The following is an 18132-nucleotide window of genomic DNA, read 5'->3' as shown; positions in this document are numbered from 1 at the left end:
CCCCCCCAGCTGGCCGGCCAGTTATGTCACACTTTAAAGTTTATATTATTATTTGAGCAAGTTAACAATTGAAACTGAGTGTCGTGTTCCATTATTTATGGTATGCCAATTTCAAAGTATAATACTGTATAGAATACGACACTAAAAAGTCTCTTGAAAATGACATCGGAGCCCGAACATTCAATTATGATAAATCGGCGCCGCATTTTAAACAATAACCTGAATAAAAGTTAACAAATATGGCTCCAGCAGCTATATGGGTTAGTTTACTGTTTTCAGAATGTATCCTATACCAGAAATATAAGTTGTTTTAAACTGTTAACATGTGCACAGCTTATGTTCGTCATTGCTTTTAAAAATAATGTCATTGTGTCAACAAGATATATGTGTGCATGACGTACATTAAAATGATTTATGATTTAACAAAAGTTTAAATTCAAAACGTTGCCGCATAGAAACTTTCCATTTCGGCCTTTATTAACGTCCAGTTCTAGGAATCATGCTAGAGCCTTTGTAAATTAATACAGACTTATATATTTGAAACCCTTTCTGGAATTTGTTGTCAATTTGTTTTTACTTCAGTTAATTTAAATGACAATGGCATCCAAAGTACAGTATCGTTGAGTGCAATCAATATATACCACTGGCACCGGATTTTCAAACTCAAACATTTTTTTTAAAAATAAAAAAAAATCTTATAATTCTAAACTAAAAATTATAATACCGAAAATGTGAAAAAGATATTGAAAAATATTTTTTTAATAAATATGCACTTTGTACTGTATATTATGATAACCATTTTAGGTATTATAATTTTTACTTCGGTGCCAGTGATATATATACCTATGTTCAATACTGTAGGTTTATACAGTATTTATTCTACTTCACCTGTGTGCATCTCAGCTGACCGAGCGGTTAACGACTTAGGAATCAAATCCGGCGACCCGGTTCGATTCTTCTCATCGGCATGATATATTTTTTTTGTAAAAGGTTTATCTTATATCAGTTAATGTTGTATTTTTTAATTCAATTGATCTGCCAAACATCATTAACAGCGACAACAAACGTTAATAGACGTTAGAAAATGCATTTCAAAAAAGTTTTATATGTTTAAAATAAGTTGTTATCCCCCCTTCCCCATTTAGAAAGTCCTGCATCCGCCACTGATATGTATCATATTCTGGATTCAAAAAATTACTTCTGTCTCTTTATTGAGGAAAAGCCCCGTACAGTTGCACCGTAACATATCTAACAAAACTCTTCAATATAGCGATATGATGGAATTCAGCTAATTTCAAACACCATGGCTTATGAATAATGTTGAAATTCTCTAAAGGGAAAGGTGATTAACAAAGTATCACCCATCGTTAAAGCCTCTTTAATGGCATTTTAAGCGTCTTTAATGGCACTTCAAATGTATACTTAAGCCGTAATTAATACTCAGCATCGACACAATGATGGTTCTTAAAAGGACAAGTGTTCTTCCCTGAATACCACTCTATAACCTCCTATAGAAAACAACAAAATCAACTCTTTTCAATGGTATTATTTTGGAGGTCTCACTCAGAGAAGCACTTGGGAAGCCGATACATATAATATTATACAACATGAACTTGCAACATGAGCAAAGTATGTCTAGATAACAACATGCCTGACAAAAAATGAAGCTTTCAGACGTGGTCGACTGGCCGATGAAAAACTGAGATTAAACCCTCCCTCTGGAGAAAACTCAGAAACCTCTGCCCGTTTGTCATCAAGATTGACAGGATTTGTCTCGTACCACTAGATGTCGGACCTCATCACCCATAAGTGATAAATCTCATTAACAAAGGTGTATAGAAAACATACTAATTTCATGTATACGTACTTTATAAAGTTATGCAAATGTATATTACATTGCTATATTCTTTGGAGAAAAATGTAATCAAATTGATCATCCATATGATGAAATTGCCAAGTAACAGAAACATTCGAAATTAAAACTTTACCGTGAAATTTAACAACTAATTGAATCGATGTGAATGTATCGACTCCCCAAAGCTGAATACCTTTACATTCATATGCGCACGAATTACTCGTGCTTATAATTCGCCATCTGGCGGTTATTTCATTTGAAAATAATTTCCTTCTTATTCGTTTAACTCAAACATAGGAAATTATATTAGTCGCTGATCTTCCACGTGATACAATAGGTTTTCAGTTTTCAAAAAAAATAATCTAACTACAGTTAAACGTTCACCTTCTGGTCGATAACAAATAATATTATTAATAAAATACTACTAAAATCATGATGATACTAAGAATATGGTGTTGATTTTAAAGGATTTAATATTTAACATATTAATTATGTACAGTATTTTCATATGAATATAATATGACCTTATTGATATGAAAGGCTACTGCTCTGGTGGTCCTCCAATGACTCCATGCCTTTTAATAATGATATGTAAACGATCTGATGACTTTTGGTAAATGTATGGTTAGGATTAACTTAAGTTAAAAGGTCACTGCCTCCTGAGGCAAAATGAGTAATGAGCATAATTTTATACCCGACCATTTAAGCTGCATTTCGGTAGGAGAATAACAATACAATATCTTAGTGTTGAAGCTCATGTCTCCGCCAAGGGGATCGCTGGACGGATTCTGATTTACATCATTTGGAAAGCCTCTGTCGAAAACAATCGCAACATTGCCATAAAAGGGACTAGACACCAGATGGTTCGAAAATCGGCAAATATCATATTTAGTCCAAACAAGCATAGAATGATCAATACGAGCTAGTAAGAGGCCGATCATGCATCATTTTACATGACTAAAATAATATTTTGTCGCTGTATTAGATAAGTAAACGCGTTTACAAATATTTTTAAATCAACAAGATTAACGTGGTAGACAAACCCAGTAAATTCAGAATGGGAAAAAACGCAAAAAAACTGCGAAAGACACATGTATCTTAAGTGATATGATACATCAGTTAGCAATGCGTTTTACAAAAAGATATAAATTGTATGCAAGATTTCAACAATTTTCTTTTCTTCTTGCAAAGTTATCATCTGGTGGCTACGTCCTTTAAGGTTGTATGGTTTTATTAAGTGCCTTATATACACTAAAACGGTCCTTTTTTTAGTTTCGCTTTGGGAATACAATAATTTGGCAGCCGGGCTATATAAAACGTAGTAAATAGATACTTTATAAGGTGAAATTCTTTACCAATTTCAAATGTACGCATGTGTTACATATACATAAACGTATCAAATAATTCTGCAGATTAAAATTTTTGAAGCCACGGTTGAAAAAGTTTAATCCCCGAAATTAAGAACGCATCGCTACTAAATATGTCTGAATAATGATTTGTTATCGCTTTTGCTAAATATAATGATGTTAGATAAATATGTATAAACACGTTCGGTTTACTTTAGTCATCATGTGAATGTGAGTGTGTGCAGCCTGCCATTCTATGGTGGCATATTACTGCCGTAAGATAACCTGATAGCGTTCGTGAGTTGTTTCGTGTTAACCACTTAATTTTTTTGCGATAATTATCTGGCTATCTAGTTAATATTCGCGATACTTTTTTGGTAAGATTGATATCATAAGACTAAAAACGGGCGTGAAAGTGCCCAAAACTGCCACCTATTACCCTTTTTAGATATACAACACTTACAGGTTAAATAGTTATGGTTGAATTCAACTTATAATAACATAATAACTGGTGAACTAGATAAGATTCGTGTTACCACTTAGGTATAAATGCACTTTTGGCTTCTAGAAGTAACTGTTTATCTATGTATGGTTTGCGAATTCCACTTTATAAAAACATTATAACTGGTCAACTTGATAAGATTCGTGTTATCCACCTATCTATAAATATATTCAATTTTCTACTCATGATTTGCGAATTTCACTAAGTCCACTAAAAATACAAGGTCCATTCCATTCTTCCTTCCATTTTGAAAATACGTTTTGTGAACAATGCACTTCTTGCAGCAATATAATACCATAGTTTTTACTTTTTAACCACTCAAATACTTGTTTACGTTTACCGGTGTTGCCTAAGCCCCGAACATTTAATGATACTATTTGTGTTTCCATTTAGCGAACTTGAGAATAACTACGACACAACTTAGCCATAACAAAGAAAGTACTAAATTGTATCAAATTTGCGACATTTGCAAAACAAAAAAATAATTGAACTTCGTTCATGATTCTGATGAACTTGTATAAGTTAATGCATTTTGAGGTATAGTAGTCACGGCTATATCTAAAGAAAAAGGGCGATGTATAATGATTTGCTAATTCGTATACAAAAAGTGAAAAAAATGAGCTTAGCAAATTTGAACAAGACATTCATCAAACATTTTGACACATAACTAAATAAAAATATTTTAGTGTAATGAAACACTTTAGTAACCAATGACTTCATAACACATAACATTGTGTATAATATATACACATTTTCATACACTTACATATACATACACGCATGCACACACTTTTGTTTAAGTTTTTAAACCCATCTTACAAACATTCGTAAATTGAAATGATCTAAATGTCTTAGTTTCATAACCTTGCTACATATTTGAGTAGACAAAAATATTATCACGTTGACTCTAACTCCTAAATAAGATGTACCGCATTTGATACAGTTGTCCTAATTTACCGAAAAGGATGAATAAATATCGAAAACAATTGTTCTTATGAAGAATATCGTTTTTAATTTAAAAAAGGTGCAGATGACATGGTATTTCTACCTAATGAGACGATAGTTGATCACTGTAAAACACATCAGTCATTCAATACCTGTGCGTTTTCAGCCTTTAAAAACGGATACAATCTTGTAATCAGTAATTAAAATTTTCTCATAAATGCATTATTTAGTAAGTAGCTAAGTGTTTATCACTGAAACTTCATCTTTGTTATACATGTGTATGTAATTATGTATTGATTTTAAACACGAGTGTCACTGTAAGACCAATTATTTTCTTATTCTAAAGTGTCGAAGTAACATGCAGGCGTAAGATGTTTTATGAATACCGCTCCAGATGTATAAGTGGTGCTCTATGTGCAGTTAACTGTGAGGTTAATCAACGTTTAACATCTACCTATTAACTTTCCCTGTGATGCGCTTAATTCACTTACCTACAATATCATATGTAAACACTAGTGGATTTCAATATAGGAGAAAAAAGTAATAATATACGCCATTTTGCACCATTTCGGACAATAAATTGTTAAAATTGTCTTGGGGAAAACAGAAAACCCATCCTACACTTTAAACCAAATAAGTTTCGGTTCTGTGGGACGAGCGCAAATCAAACTGATTGTTATGCCCCACCGCACCCCCCCCCACCCTTAGTAACGCCCTCTCTTGCGTCAAATCCTGGATTCGCCACTATGTATGCATACATGTAATACAAATCTTATTTCAAACAATTATCAAAATCTTTTGAGGCAGCATTTTCCATCTGAATTCACTCAAGCGGGGATAATGGACACCCCCACAAGCGGTTACATATTTTTGTATATCTTATGGTATCCTACCCTCACAGTCCTGGTGAACGGTCGTGACCGGAAGCACCTTGTGGATGGCAACCCGGGCGCATTGGGGTTGACCGTGAAGCCGAACGCCACTTACACGCCGTACGAGACGTTCAACGTCAACAACGGACAGAGGTGACATTTACATTCCATTGTGTTATATTTACACCTCAACTTCCATTCCTTAAATGAACTGCCTTTCGGCAATTGCGTTCATCAATCGATGAACGCAACATCTTCGGATATGTTCGGATCGTAATTCATTGCATAACAATATACATGAAAGCTATTGATCTTGTTATTGGTTGTATTGTGTCAGCAGGTCCCGTAAAATATAGATCAACATTTTAGGAAGTGTTAGTTTATTATATTTTAAATATATTGGTGCCAGAAGTGTTTCAATTTTTACGTTTTAAAGTGATTTCAAGTGGTTGATCTTTTCCCGCGTTATTGTGACGTCATTTGAAAAAAATGTTTCCGGTTATACTCGGGTCGTTCTATTTACAGAATGGGTAAGAACGGATTACTGAAAAGTTTTCTTAAATGAAATTAAATAGTTTTTTAACAATTCTTGAATGAAATAATGAACTATTGGTGTAAATATAAGGAATGAATTGCGGGGTTGATGTCATTATCGGGGATATGAACGCAATTGGGTTGGTCAAAGTACGCGTGGAGTCCTTCGGACTCCACACACATTGACCAACCCAATTGCGTTCATACCCCGATAATGACATCAACCCTGCAATTCATTTCTCAAATATATGGCATTTATGCTTTGTGTCTTTTTGGCAAAACGTTGCGCAACGTTATTATTTTCCATCAACGGATAACCGCGGTATTCCATAGTTGATAACGCTCTGCACTGCACTCGAAGTGTGAAAGGAATGTACACCGTGTGTTCCGACGATGCGATTGCTGTTGAGGTTTAATTATAATACATGAGGACTTGATAGTAAAAAGTCATTATTGTTCCTTTATACAAAAAGAAAAACGACTCTAGCAACTCAAGTATTACCGTGGAATCACAATAGTAAGCTGTTTTTTACCGGAATATTTGATAGAGTAACTGGCTGCGATTCTTAATTTGGTTTTCGTATGGGTCAGTCTACTACAGATGCTATTTTTATGTTAAATGCAATTGTGCAAAAAACTGTACCTTGATAAAAAAAAATGATTGTTCTGCTCTTTTGTTGACATGAAACGCGCTTTTGATAGTGTTAGTTTACGTAGCCTCTGGCTAAAACTTTATAGAGCAGGAGCTGATGTGAAAATACTTAGAATTGTTAAGAATATATATGCCCATGTGAAATCATGTGTAAATCATGTAGCTCGTTGTCTGATTACTTTGATTGGGCTGTCGGTCTTAAACAAGGGGAAATAATGTCCCCGGTTTATTTGCCCTTTTCGTCAATGACCTTGAGATATTTTTAGAAGATAATCCTGTAGGCAGCCTTACCAAAGATGATATCACTGGTATACTGATGTTATTTGGTGACGATATGATAGTTTTTGGCAATACTGTTGATGAATTACAAAATAGTTTAAATGTGTTGCATGTTTATTGTTTAAACTGGGGACTAGAAGTTAACATGGAAAAGACAAAGGTAATGGTATTTTGGAAAAGGGGCATTTCACGTGAAAATGAAAATGGACATATGACAATAAATATCTTGAAGCAGTTGATGATTTTAATTACATTGGAACAGTTTTAAACTATACCGAGTGTTTTGTTCTAAACCAAGAATCCATAGCTGGGAAAGGTCTTGAGGCTCTTAATGTATAAAGCATTACAATTTTAAGCCTAGCGTTATTTCTCAAATGTTTGGCGCTTTTGATTGGGCCACGTTCAATCATGGCTCTGAGATTTTCAAAATCGAAAGATATCGAGCGTATATAAAATAGGTAGATACCCACTATTCGTCAATATATATGCTAGGATTATAAAAGCTTGGTGTAAAACTATTTCTTCCGACGATATTATCACAAAAAATGTAAAGTGACGTGTTATGTTATCTTGATTATAGTAACAACTGGGCCAATAAGGTAAAGCCTTTGTTAGATATGTTTGATTTGTGGTTAAATCCAAACTCAATTAATTTGCAGAACCTTCATAATATGTTTAAGAATAGAGTGTTCGATGTGTTTAAGCAATCATCGTATGAAAAGAAACTATGAATGTATTTGTCTTAGCTAAGATTTTCATCCCATAAACTTCATATAGAAACCGGCCGATATGGCCGAAATAGAATAGATAGAGCCCAACGTTATATTGTACTGTTTGTAACTTGTAAGACGAATATCATTTTATCAAAATATGTCCTGTATATAACAACCTCAGAAAAAATGAACACATAATATTATACTAGAAACCTAATTATGTACAAGTTTATCGAACTTATGTTATAAAAAACGTCAGCATACTAGGTAGCTTAGGTAAATTTATGAATCAAGCATTTCTGTTTAAACAATATATAATTATAAATAACATCGTTTAGATCTTTCAAGTGTTATGACATTTGTAAATAGCCTCACATAATATTTCATTACTATAATTATTATATATCTCACAGGTGGATTTTGATATGTATCTCTTTTCTTTTCTTTTTGATTTTCTTTTTATTGATATCTTCTTGTATGTTCTTTAATTTAACTCATTATACTTTTCTCTTTTCTTTGTATTTAGGCCACGTATTGCTGTGACCCTACTGACTATTTATATATATATGCTTATATTATTTTAGTTTGTCAAGAAACTGTTATGTAACATGTTTACAACAATAAACATTTCTGTCGGTGTCTGTATGTCTGTCTGTCTGGTAAAAAGTAAATTGTGTTATAGATATCGTTTCCGGGCGATCGGTGCAGCCACGCGGTGTTACTTCCGGGTGAGCATCCAGGATCACGTGATCACTGTTGTGACGTCAGACGGCAATCCAGTCACGCCCTCTACCGTCGATTCCTTCTTGATTCATCCAGGTAAGAGCGCAAGAGGACCGTATAACGCTTTACTTTCAATAAATAAGGCGTCACCGGAGACCCACATTCTGTAACCTTCCATGCATTCATCGGAATAGGTCGATACTGTACATAACATTTGGTGAACTTTGGAACATTGCAACAGGGTATCCAAAATTTGAGGTAGGCAATAACCACTTATTATCCCCCGCCTATGAAATAGGGAGGGGGATATTGAAATGGCGTTGTCCGTCCGTCCTTCCGTTCGTCCGTCCGTCTTTCCTTCCGTCCGTCCATCCTTCCGTCCGTCTGTCCGTCACCTGCGTTTTCTCAGTAACTAGCCGGTATAATTTCATGAAACTTAAAATAAATATGAACCACTATACTGGAATGATGCCCGTCCAAAAAAAAATCGATTGGTTAATTGTCCTTGGAGTTATTGCCCTTGATTTTTTTGAAAAATGCACATTCACACCCATTTCTCAGTCACTAGCTGGCAGAATTTCATGAAACTTAAAATAAATATGAATTACTATACTGGGATGATGCCTGTTCCTTTTTTGGATTGGTCAATTGTACTTGGAGTTATTGCCCTTGATTTTTTGAAAAACGCTCATTTACAGCCATTTCTCAGTAACTAGTTGGTAGAAATTCTTGAAACTTGAATTAAATATGAACCAACATACTGCGATGATGCCTGTTTATTTATATTTTGGATTGTGTAATTTATATATGAGTTATTTGCCCTTGATTTATTAAAAGATCCATGTATGCAGCCTTTTCTATGCAACTAGCTGGTAGAATTTCATGACACTTGGAATAAATAAGAACCAACATACTGTGATGATGCTTGTCTATTTTTCTTTTGGATTGGTCAATTTTCCTTAGAGTTATTGCCCTTGATCTATTAAAAAATCATTGTTTGCAGCCGTTTCTCAGTAACTAGCTGCTAGAATTTAATGAAACTTGAATGTTATATGAACCAACATCCTGCAATGAACTTCTTCGGTGAATTTCTACGGCTACATTTTTATCTCAACTATTGAGTACGTTCTCAACAACGGAGTACGACTACACTTGACAGTCAATGGAAAACAAACTTCAAAAGGTAAACCAAATTGTTTTTAGAAAATATTATTCTTGTTATAACCTTCAAGCACAAACAAGCCATCAAGCACAAAAAAGCCATCGTTGACGGGGGATATCTTTTCACTGAAAATGCTTGTTTTATTTTTAATGTTTTGCACAATAAATAGATGGCGACTATGCTACTGAAGCTGCTTTTGTTGTTGTTGTTGCTGCTGCTGTTGCTGCTGCTGCTGCTGCTGCTGCTGCTGCTGCTGCTGCAACAACAACACCGTTGATAATCACAGAGGACGGCAGAATATAAATTCATCCATTCTTTATATATTTAGGTGAGCGTTACGACTTTATTCTTCACGCGGACCAGATCTCAGGCGACTACTGGGTTCGGGTGCAAGCCTTCGGAGACTGCCGGTGGGGCGGAGGCCACGGGTCCGCTATACTTCACTACCAGGACTGCGACCTGTGCGAGGATGACCCGCAGACACTCCGTGAGGGGGAGGAGTTTGATCACGAGCTTAAGGGCACGGTGAGCTGGGTTTTGGTTGTTATGTTATGTGGTGTTCATAATATGGTCGTTGTTTCCCGAATAATTATGATGTTAGGATGTCTTTAGTTACCTACTTTCACATTCATTTCTATGGCAGACGTCTTTTATCACAAACGGTTTCTACGTTTTCTGTGGTAGACGTTTTCAATGACAGAAGCTGTTAAAGACATGTTCTTTGACAAACATGTTCTTAATAAAAGCGTATGTTGATAATTCATGATAAAGGGCGCCTGTGATTTCTCCATACATAGCTATAACTGTGTAACCTAAGGACATAAATTTATGAAACTTACATGAAATTTGTTCAGCTTTAGTAGGATGGATCATGTGCAACATGAATAAATTGGGTCAGTAACACTAGAGTTAGTTTTCCCACGTCAAATATGTCCATTAGGAGCCATTAATATAAGACTAGTTGACAGAAATTAGTGCAACTTACACGATGTGTGTACAACTTTAGTGCTGTGGTACATGTACATGTGTTGTCTAGATTGAATCAGTAATAGAGTTGGTACGTATGTTTTATTCAGTCAGGCCGATTTAACTGAGTCGGTCGGTAAACCGCAAACAATATTTGTAAAAGGATGCCCTTACGGAGTTTTTCTTAAATTGGAGATTTGAAATGGGGGTTTTCTTGGACTATGAATCATTCGATAGGAGTTGTCAATTCTCTAACTGGCTTTTTCAAATAAGAAGCCTCATCACTCGTTTACTACCGGTAGATCTTGAACACGAGACGCACGAGTATATCGAGCAGAAGACGTTACGTTACGACCACAGCGTTTCCTGGAAGAACGAGACGTACCATGATGAACACGTGGACGTGCGCTACTATATGAGTGAGTGAAAGGGTTCTATTTAAGGGCGCTCAATATAGGTTGAATGACCATTTTTTTTAAATAATCGCACAAACACACAAACCTTTTATTAGTTTTTTTTAAACTTATATGGCGTCACCAGACATATAAATTCACATACTCTGTACAAAGGATACCTTAATTAAATTTAAGACAATAACCTTCGTTTGACTCAGACCGACGGCCAATAACAAAAAATGCAAAAGAATAAAAACATATCACATAGGAAATGTATAATGTTATCATTATGAAATTCCAATGTAATAGCGTTATATATGTAAAGAATACTAACATCTTAGTAAAATATAATTTCTTTTAGATCATTACACCATGAATACTAGCCGAATTTACTACTAATGGCAAGATGTATCGGAAGCTTGGGTTCGCACTCATTTTAACCCGAAAAAATCATCATATCATATTTCAGTTAAAACTGCAGGCGACTTTTTGCACGTAAACACCATAAACGGCGCCAGTTACCCAATACAGTATACATCTTACCAGGATAAAACGATTTTATTTTGTACCTCATTTATTATTAACGATCTTAAATGGAATCTATATATAATAAAAGCCACGAAATACGCATCTTCTTTACTATTTAGACCTGCGTTACCAGGCGAACGACAACTCTATGTACAGCCACCCCGACTACTATCCACAGGAGTCGAGATACGGACTCATCACCCCAACTATCAGCAATGTATCCTTAACGCGTTTGCCGCCACCTCTTGCTGACTCACATATTAAGTTTTATTCCCTGGTTAACCTATATATTTTAAAACATTTCATACAACTTCAAATAAGCTCAAAAAGCAGTTCATGGATGGACATTCAGTTTGGTAAACCTATTCTATTATACCTCTATTGTTAGAAATGGTCGAGATAAATGTTTACAGCGAGTGCAAATCGAGAACTACAACCCGAACAAATCGGACGTATTTTGCAGTCTGCAAACATGTGGTCCTCTATGCCGATTAGAAACGATTATATTTCAGCAAACAGGGTCCTCTATTCCGGCCCTATAATGAGTAGGAACTACTTAACTACAGTAAATGGTCCTCTATGCCGAGTAAGAATTACTTTACTTATGCAAATGGTCCCCAAGGCTGAGTAGGATCCACTTTACTTGAGCAAACATTGTACTCTGTGCCGAGTAGGAACTTCTTTGCATGGTCCTTTAAGCCGAGTAGGAACTTCTTTACTTGAGCAAATATGGTTCTTCATACCGTGAAGGAACTAGTACTTTACTTGATCAAATGGTACACTATGCCAAGTTGATGTTTTTTTAACATGAGCAAACCTGATGGTCCTCTATACCGAGTAAGAACTACTTTGCTTGAGCAAATGGTCCCCTATGCCAAGTAGGAAATACTATACTTAAGCAAATGGTCCTCTATGCCGAGAAAGAAATATTTTACTTGAGTAAATGGTTATCTTTGTCCAGTAGGAACTACTTTACGTAAGCAAATGCTTTCAATACTGCCGAGAAGGAACTACTTTACTTGAGCAAATGGTCCTCTATGCCGAGAAAGAAATATTTTACTTGAGTAAATGGTTATCTTTGTCCAGTAGGAACTACTTTACTTGAGCAAATGGTCCTCTATGCCGAGAAAGAAATATTTTACTTGAGTAAATGGTTATCTTTGTCCAGTAGGAACTACTTTACTTGAGCAAATGGTCCTCTATGCCGAGAAAGAAATATTTTACTTGAGTAAATGATTATCTTTGTCCAGTAGGAACTACTTTACTTGAGCAATTGGTCCTCTATGCCGAGAAGGAAATATTTTACTTGAGTAAATGGTCCTCTATGCCGAGAAGGAACTACTTTACTTGAGTAAATGGTCCTCTATGCCGAGAAGGAACTATTTTACTTGAGTAAATGGTTATCTTTGTCGAGTAGGAACTACTTTTCTTGAGCAAATGGTCCTCTATGCTGAGAAGGAACTATTTTACTTGAGTAAATGGTAATCTTTGTCGAGTAGGAGCTACTTTACTTGAGCAAATGGTCCTCTCTGCCGAGAAGGAACTACTTTACTTGAGCAAATGGACATCTTTTCCGAAAAGGAACTACTTTACTTGAACAAATGGTCCTCTATGCCTAGTAGAAACTATTTTACTTGAGCAAATGGTCCTCTATGGTGAGTAGGAATTACTTTACTTGAGGAAACATATTTCTACCGAGTAGAAATGAAACTCGGTGACAATTTTACCGAGTCACCAAAATGTGACGAGTTTGGTATTTTTTTATCCTTGACAACCGTCAGCTTACCTTGTTCCGTCCGACACTTCCTCTGGTGACGCAATGGGAGGACGTAACGCATAAACGTCTGTGTAACGCTTCAACCGTCGATACAGTCAACGACTGTAACGATGACCTGTTTTACTGCACGGACATGCTAGACGTGGAAATGGGACAGGTAGCTAAATACGATTTTCTCGACCAACGCGGGATTTTCAAGCGTGCACAGCTTCGAAAATGCGCCGATTAAACTTTACAAATATTTATACTTGCTATGCAAACGGTAGCGTTATGGTTGTTGAATCATTTATTTTCTCGGCACGGATTTAGTTAAATCAAACTGATTACATATACATGTATTTTCATAAGCAAAAAAACGCATCGCAATTAATTGACGACATGTTACTGAGAGCATACAACAGAAAGGTTGTATTTTTCAATAGTTATCTCTAGATTCGTTTCCTTCATCTTATTGTGCTATATTACTGCTATGTTGCAGGTGGTAGAGTTCTTTATGTACGACCAGTCCAACTTCCCCCACCAGATGCATCTCCATGGTTACAAATTCCGCGTCGTCGGCGACGGACATGTAAGTCGTCTGTGGCCAGTCTGTATATGATCCTCAACATAAAACTTACAACAGTATCATTTCCAGTTGGTCACTTACAATAACGAAGATTACATGAGGCGTATGATGTCGCTAATCAGAATACAGATGGGTATGTGGTTTAGAAGTGTAGGTGTCCTTCACTGAGGTCACGGCTTCGACCCGCACAAAAGACACTTTTTGGTAGTCTCACAGAGATAAATTGACACTTACTAATCTGTTATCAGTCTGGTAGGCTCTTACAGTATGTAGAAATGAATTAAGTAATCCTTTAACCCTTCGTCTCTATGTGACCAACAACTGGAACGACAACAAAGCCTTCAACTCAATAACAATGCAAAAGGTAATTGAACGCGACAGAAACGGGGAGTTCCCCAGGATTCTGACCAACCCCATGTACAAGGACACAGTCACCGTGCACTCAAAGGGCGGCTACTCCATCATCAGATTCAAGGCGGATAACCCAGGTAGGCAGATGCACACATTAAATAACCCGATATGATGAAGGCTTCTGAAAGCAAGGTTATCACATAGTTCGACGCCGTCATTGGCGCCTTACTTCAGAAAATATCTGCATTGATAAGTGTCGTTCAATCAATACGAAACTAGACGTTGCTCAGTTTTCTGTATGTAGGTGTCCGAATGTCTACCAAATGACCGACGTTTTAAAACTGAGCAAGTACACTAATGGTTGATTGCACACATACTCAACGACAATATATTTTTTCATGGTATTCTCATGATTCTTTATCACTGGTGATTATTATTATTATATTTTTAGTGGACAAACAAAGTTAAAATGTGACAAGCCGAGAACAAATCTAATCTTACAACATAGTACCCGAGTTCACAATTAACATAATGATGTTGCTTTCACCAGGTGTGTGGTTTTTCCACTGTCACAACTAGGGTCGTATGATACAGGGGATGGCGCTGCTCGTGAAAGTAGGCCGGCCTGTTCACACCATGGATGGTGAGAAGCAATTCCCCCATCCGCCGAACTATTTTCCAGTGTGTGGCAAGACCGTTGTTCACTTGAACAAGATCAGACAATGCGACGTCAGTGGAGCCTCTGCCTCGGTGGTTCAAATGTCCACCGTAATATTGGTTGCAGTGTACAGTCTGTTGCTGTTATGACACGTGATGTAAAGACATTAAGGAATACTTGCCATTATTTGACATTAATTTCATGTTGTTTTTTCTCATGGCTGTATTCCTCGTGTATGTCATGGCTATTCACATACCGTGATACGAACGTCCTTCGGCACATCTTTCTTGTCAAGTAGTGTAATCATTATTTACCATTTCTTTCACATTGTCATTTTACATTGTTCTCTATCTTAAAGGCTCACCAAAAATGTGATTTTACTGTACATACTATTTTAATCAGAAGCCTTTTAATTCTATACATATTATATTGACATCAACAGCCTTTGTAGCTTCATATGTATGCGCAATAAAATACAGTTTTTAGTACATACGTTTCATGCATGCTTTATTTATAATATTGTGTTTTCGTTTTTCGGTTGTCAAAACTTCTCCAGCCTAAGAAAAGTCCGTAGTCAATGTCAACATTCATATACATGTATGTAAGTCATTCGACTGAAAACAAACACCTTAAAAGCCGCATAATTATGGCTATCGGAGATCAAACGGGCTATCCGACGATGCACAGCGCTATCCGACAATGTAATGATGCATAGCGGTATCGGAAGATGCAATGTTGCATATGGGTATACGACGATGCAATGATGCATAGCGGTATCGGAAGATGCAATGATGCATATGGGTATACGACGATGCAATGATGCAAAGCGGTATCCGATGCTGTAAGTATGCATAGGGGTATCGGACGATGCAATGATGCAAAGAGCTATCCGAGGTTCAAAGGTCCATTATATGTGCAAAGAGCTATCCAATGTGCAAAGAGCTACACAATGTGTAAAGAGCTATCCAAGGTGCAAAGGGCTATCCAAGGTGCAAAGGGCTACACAATGTGTACAGGGCTATCCAAGGTGCAAAGGGCTACACAATGTGTAAAGAGCTATCCAAGGTGCAAAGGGCTATCCAAGGTGCAAAGGGCTACACAATGTGTAAAGGGCTATCCAAGGTGCAAAGAGCTACACAATGTGTAAAGGGTTATCCAAGGTGCAAAGAGCTATCCAATGTGCAAAGAGCTACACAATGTGTGAAGGGCTATCCAAGGTGCAAAGGGGTATCCAAGGTGCAAAGGGCTATCCAAGGTGCAAAGGGCTATCCAAGGTGCAAAGGGCTACACAATGTGTAAAGAGCTATCCAAGGTGCAAAGGGCTATCCAAGGTGCAAAGAGCTACACAATGTGCAAAGGGCTATCCAAGGTGCAAAGGGCTACACAATGTGTAAAGAGCTATCCAAGGTGCAAAGAGCTACACAATGTGCAAAGGGCTATCCAAGGTGCAAAGGGCTACACAATGTGTAAAGGGCTATCCAAGGTGCAAAGGGCTACACAATGTGTACAGAGCTATCCAAGGTGCAAAGAGCTACACAATGTGCAAAGGGCTATCCAAGGTGCAAAGGGCTACACAATGTGTAAAGAGCTATCCAAGGTGCAAAGGGCTATCCAAGGTGCAAAGGGCTACACAATGTGTAAAGGGCTATCCAAGGTGCAAAGAGCTATCCAATGTGCAAAGAGCTACACAATGTGTAAAGGGCTATCCAAGGTGCAAAGGGCTATCCAAGGTGCAAAGGGCTACACAATGTGTAAAGGGCTATCCAAGGTGCAAAGGGCTATACCATGTGTAAAGAGCTATCCAAGGTGCAAAGGGCTATCCAAGGTGCAAAGGGCTACACAATGTGTAAAGGGCTATCCAAGGTGCAAAGGGCTATCCAATGTGCAAAGAGCTACACAATGTGTAAAGGGCTATCCAAGGTGCAAAGAGCTATCCAATGTGCAAAGAGCTACACAATGTGTAAAGGGCTATCCAAGGTGCAAAGGGGTATCCAAGGTGCAAAGGGCTATCCAAGGTGCAAAGGGCTATCCAAGGTGCAAAGGGCTACACAATGTGTAAAGGGCTATCCAAGGTGCAAAGAGCTACACAATGTGTAAAGGGCTATCCAAGGTGCAAAGAGCTATCCAATGTGCAAAGAGCTACACAATGTGTGAAGGGCTATCCAAGGTGCAAAGGGGTATCCAAGGTGCAAAGGGCTATCCAAGGTGCAAAGGGGTATCCAAGGTGCAAAGGGCTACACAATGTGTAAAGAGCTATCCAAGGTGCAAAGGGCTATCCAAGGTGCAAAGAGCTACACAATGTGCAAAGGGCTATCCAAGGTGCAAAGGGCTACACAATGTGTAAAGAGCTATCCAAGGTGCAAAGAGCTACACAATGTGCAAAGGGCTATCCAAGGTGCAAAGGGCTACACAATGTGTAAAGGGCTATCCAAGGTGCAAAGAGCTATCCAATGTGCAAAGAGCTACACAATGTGTAAAGGGCTATCCAAGGTGCAAAGGGCTATCCAAGGTGCAAAGGGCTACACAATGTGTAAAGGGCTATCCAAGGTGCAAAGGGCTACACAATGTGTAAAGAGCTATCCAAGGTGCAAAGGGCTATCCAAGGTGCAAAGGGCTACACAATGTGTAAAGGGCTATCCAAGGTGCAAAGGGCTATCCAATGTGCAAAGAGCTACACAATGTGTAAAGGGCTATCCAAGGTGCAAAGAGCTATCCAATGTGCAAAGAGCTACACAATGTGTAAAGGGCTATCCAAGGTGCAAAGGGGTATCCAAGGTGCAAAGGGCTATCCAAGGTGCAAAGGGGTATCCAAGGTGCAAAGGGCTATACAATGTGTAAAGAGCTATCCAAGGTGCAAAGGGCTACACAATGTGCAAAGGGCTATCCAAGGTGCAAAGAGCTACACAATGTGTAAAGAGCTATCCAAGGTGCAAAGAGCTACACAATGTGCAAAGGGCTATCCAAGGTGCAAAGGGCTACACAATGTGTAAAGGGCTATCCAAGGTGCAAAGGGCTACACAATGTGTAAAGAGCTATCCAAGGTGCAAAGAGCTACACAATGTGCAAAGGGCTATCCAAGGTGCAAAGAGCTACACAATGTGCAAAGGGCTATCCAAGGTGCAAAGGGCTACACAATGTGTAAAGGGCTATCCAAGGTGCAAAGGGCTACACAATGTGCAAAGGGCTATCCAAGGTGCAAAGGGCTACACAATGTGTAAAGAGCTATCCAAGGTGCAAAGAGCTACACAATGTGCAAAGGGCTATCCAAGGTGCAAAGGGCTACACAATGTGTAAGGGGCTATCCAAGGT

At 37.6% G+C, this 18132-nt stretch overlaps 1 protein-coding gene across 1 annotated transcript; it reads left to right on the top strand.

Annotated features, from left to right (window-relative positions):
• The first annotated feature begins 5019 nt into the window (after window positions 1-5019).
• On the top strand, window positions 5020-14972 carry LOC128244472 (uncharacterized). The gene is given in 11 exon segments (XM_052962474.1): window positions 5020-5044; window positions 5550-5673; window positions 8381-8517; window positions 9912-10108; window positions 10590-10596; window positions 10852-10968; window positions 11592-11689; window positions 13254-13406; window positions 13728-13839; window positions 14153-14302; window positions 14716-14972. Coding segments are annotated over 11 exon segments (1377 nt in total).
• The last annotated feature ends 3160 nt before the right edge of the window (window positions 14973-18132 follow it).

Source organism: Mya arenaria, chromosome 8 (assembly GCF_026914265.1).
Source record: "Mya arenaria isolate MELC-2E11 chromosome 8, ASM2691426v1".
NCBI classification, from domain to species: Eukaryota; Metazoa; Mollusca; class Bivalvia; order Myida; family Myidae; genus Mya; species Mya arenaria.
The sequence above is the reverse complement of the archived record's forward strand: the minus strand, read 5'-3'. Positions and strand labels throughout refer to the sequence as shown.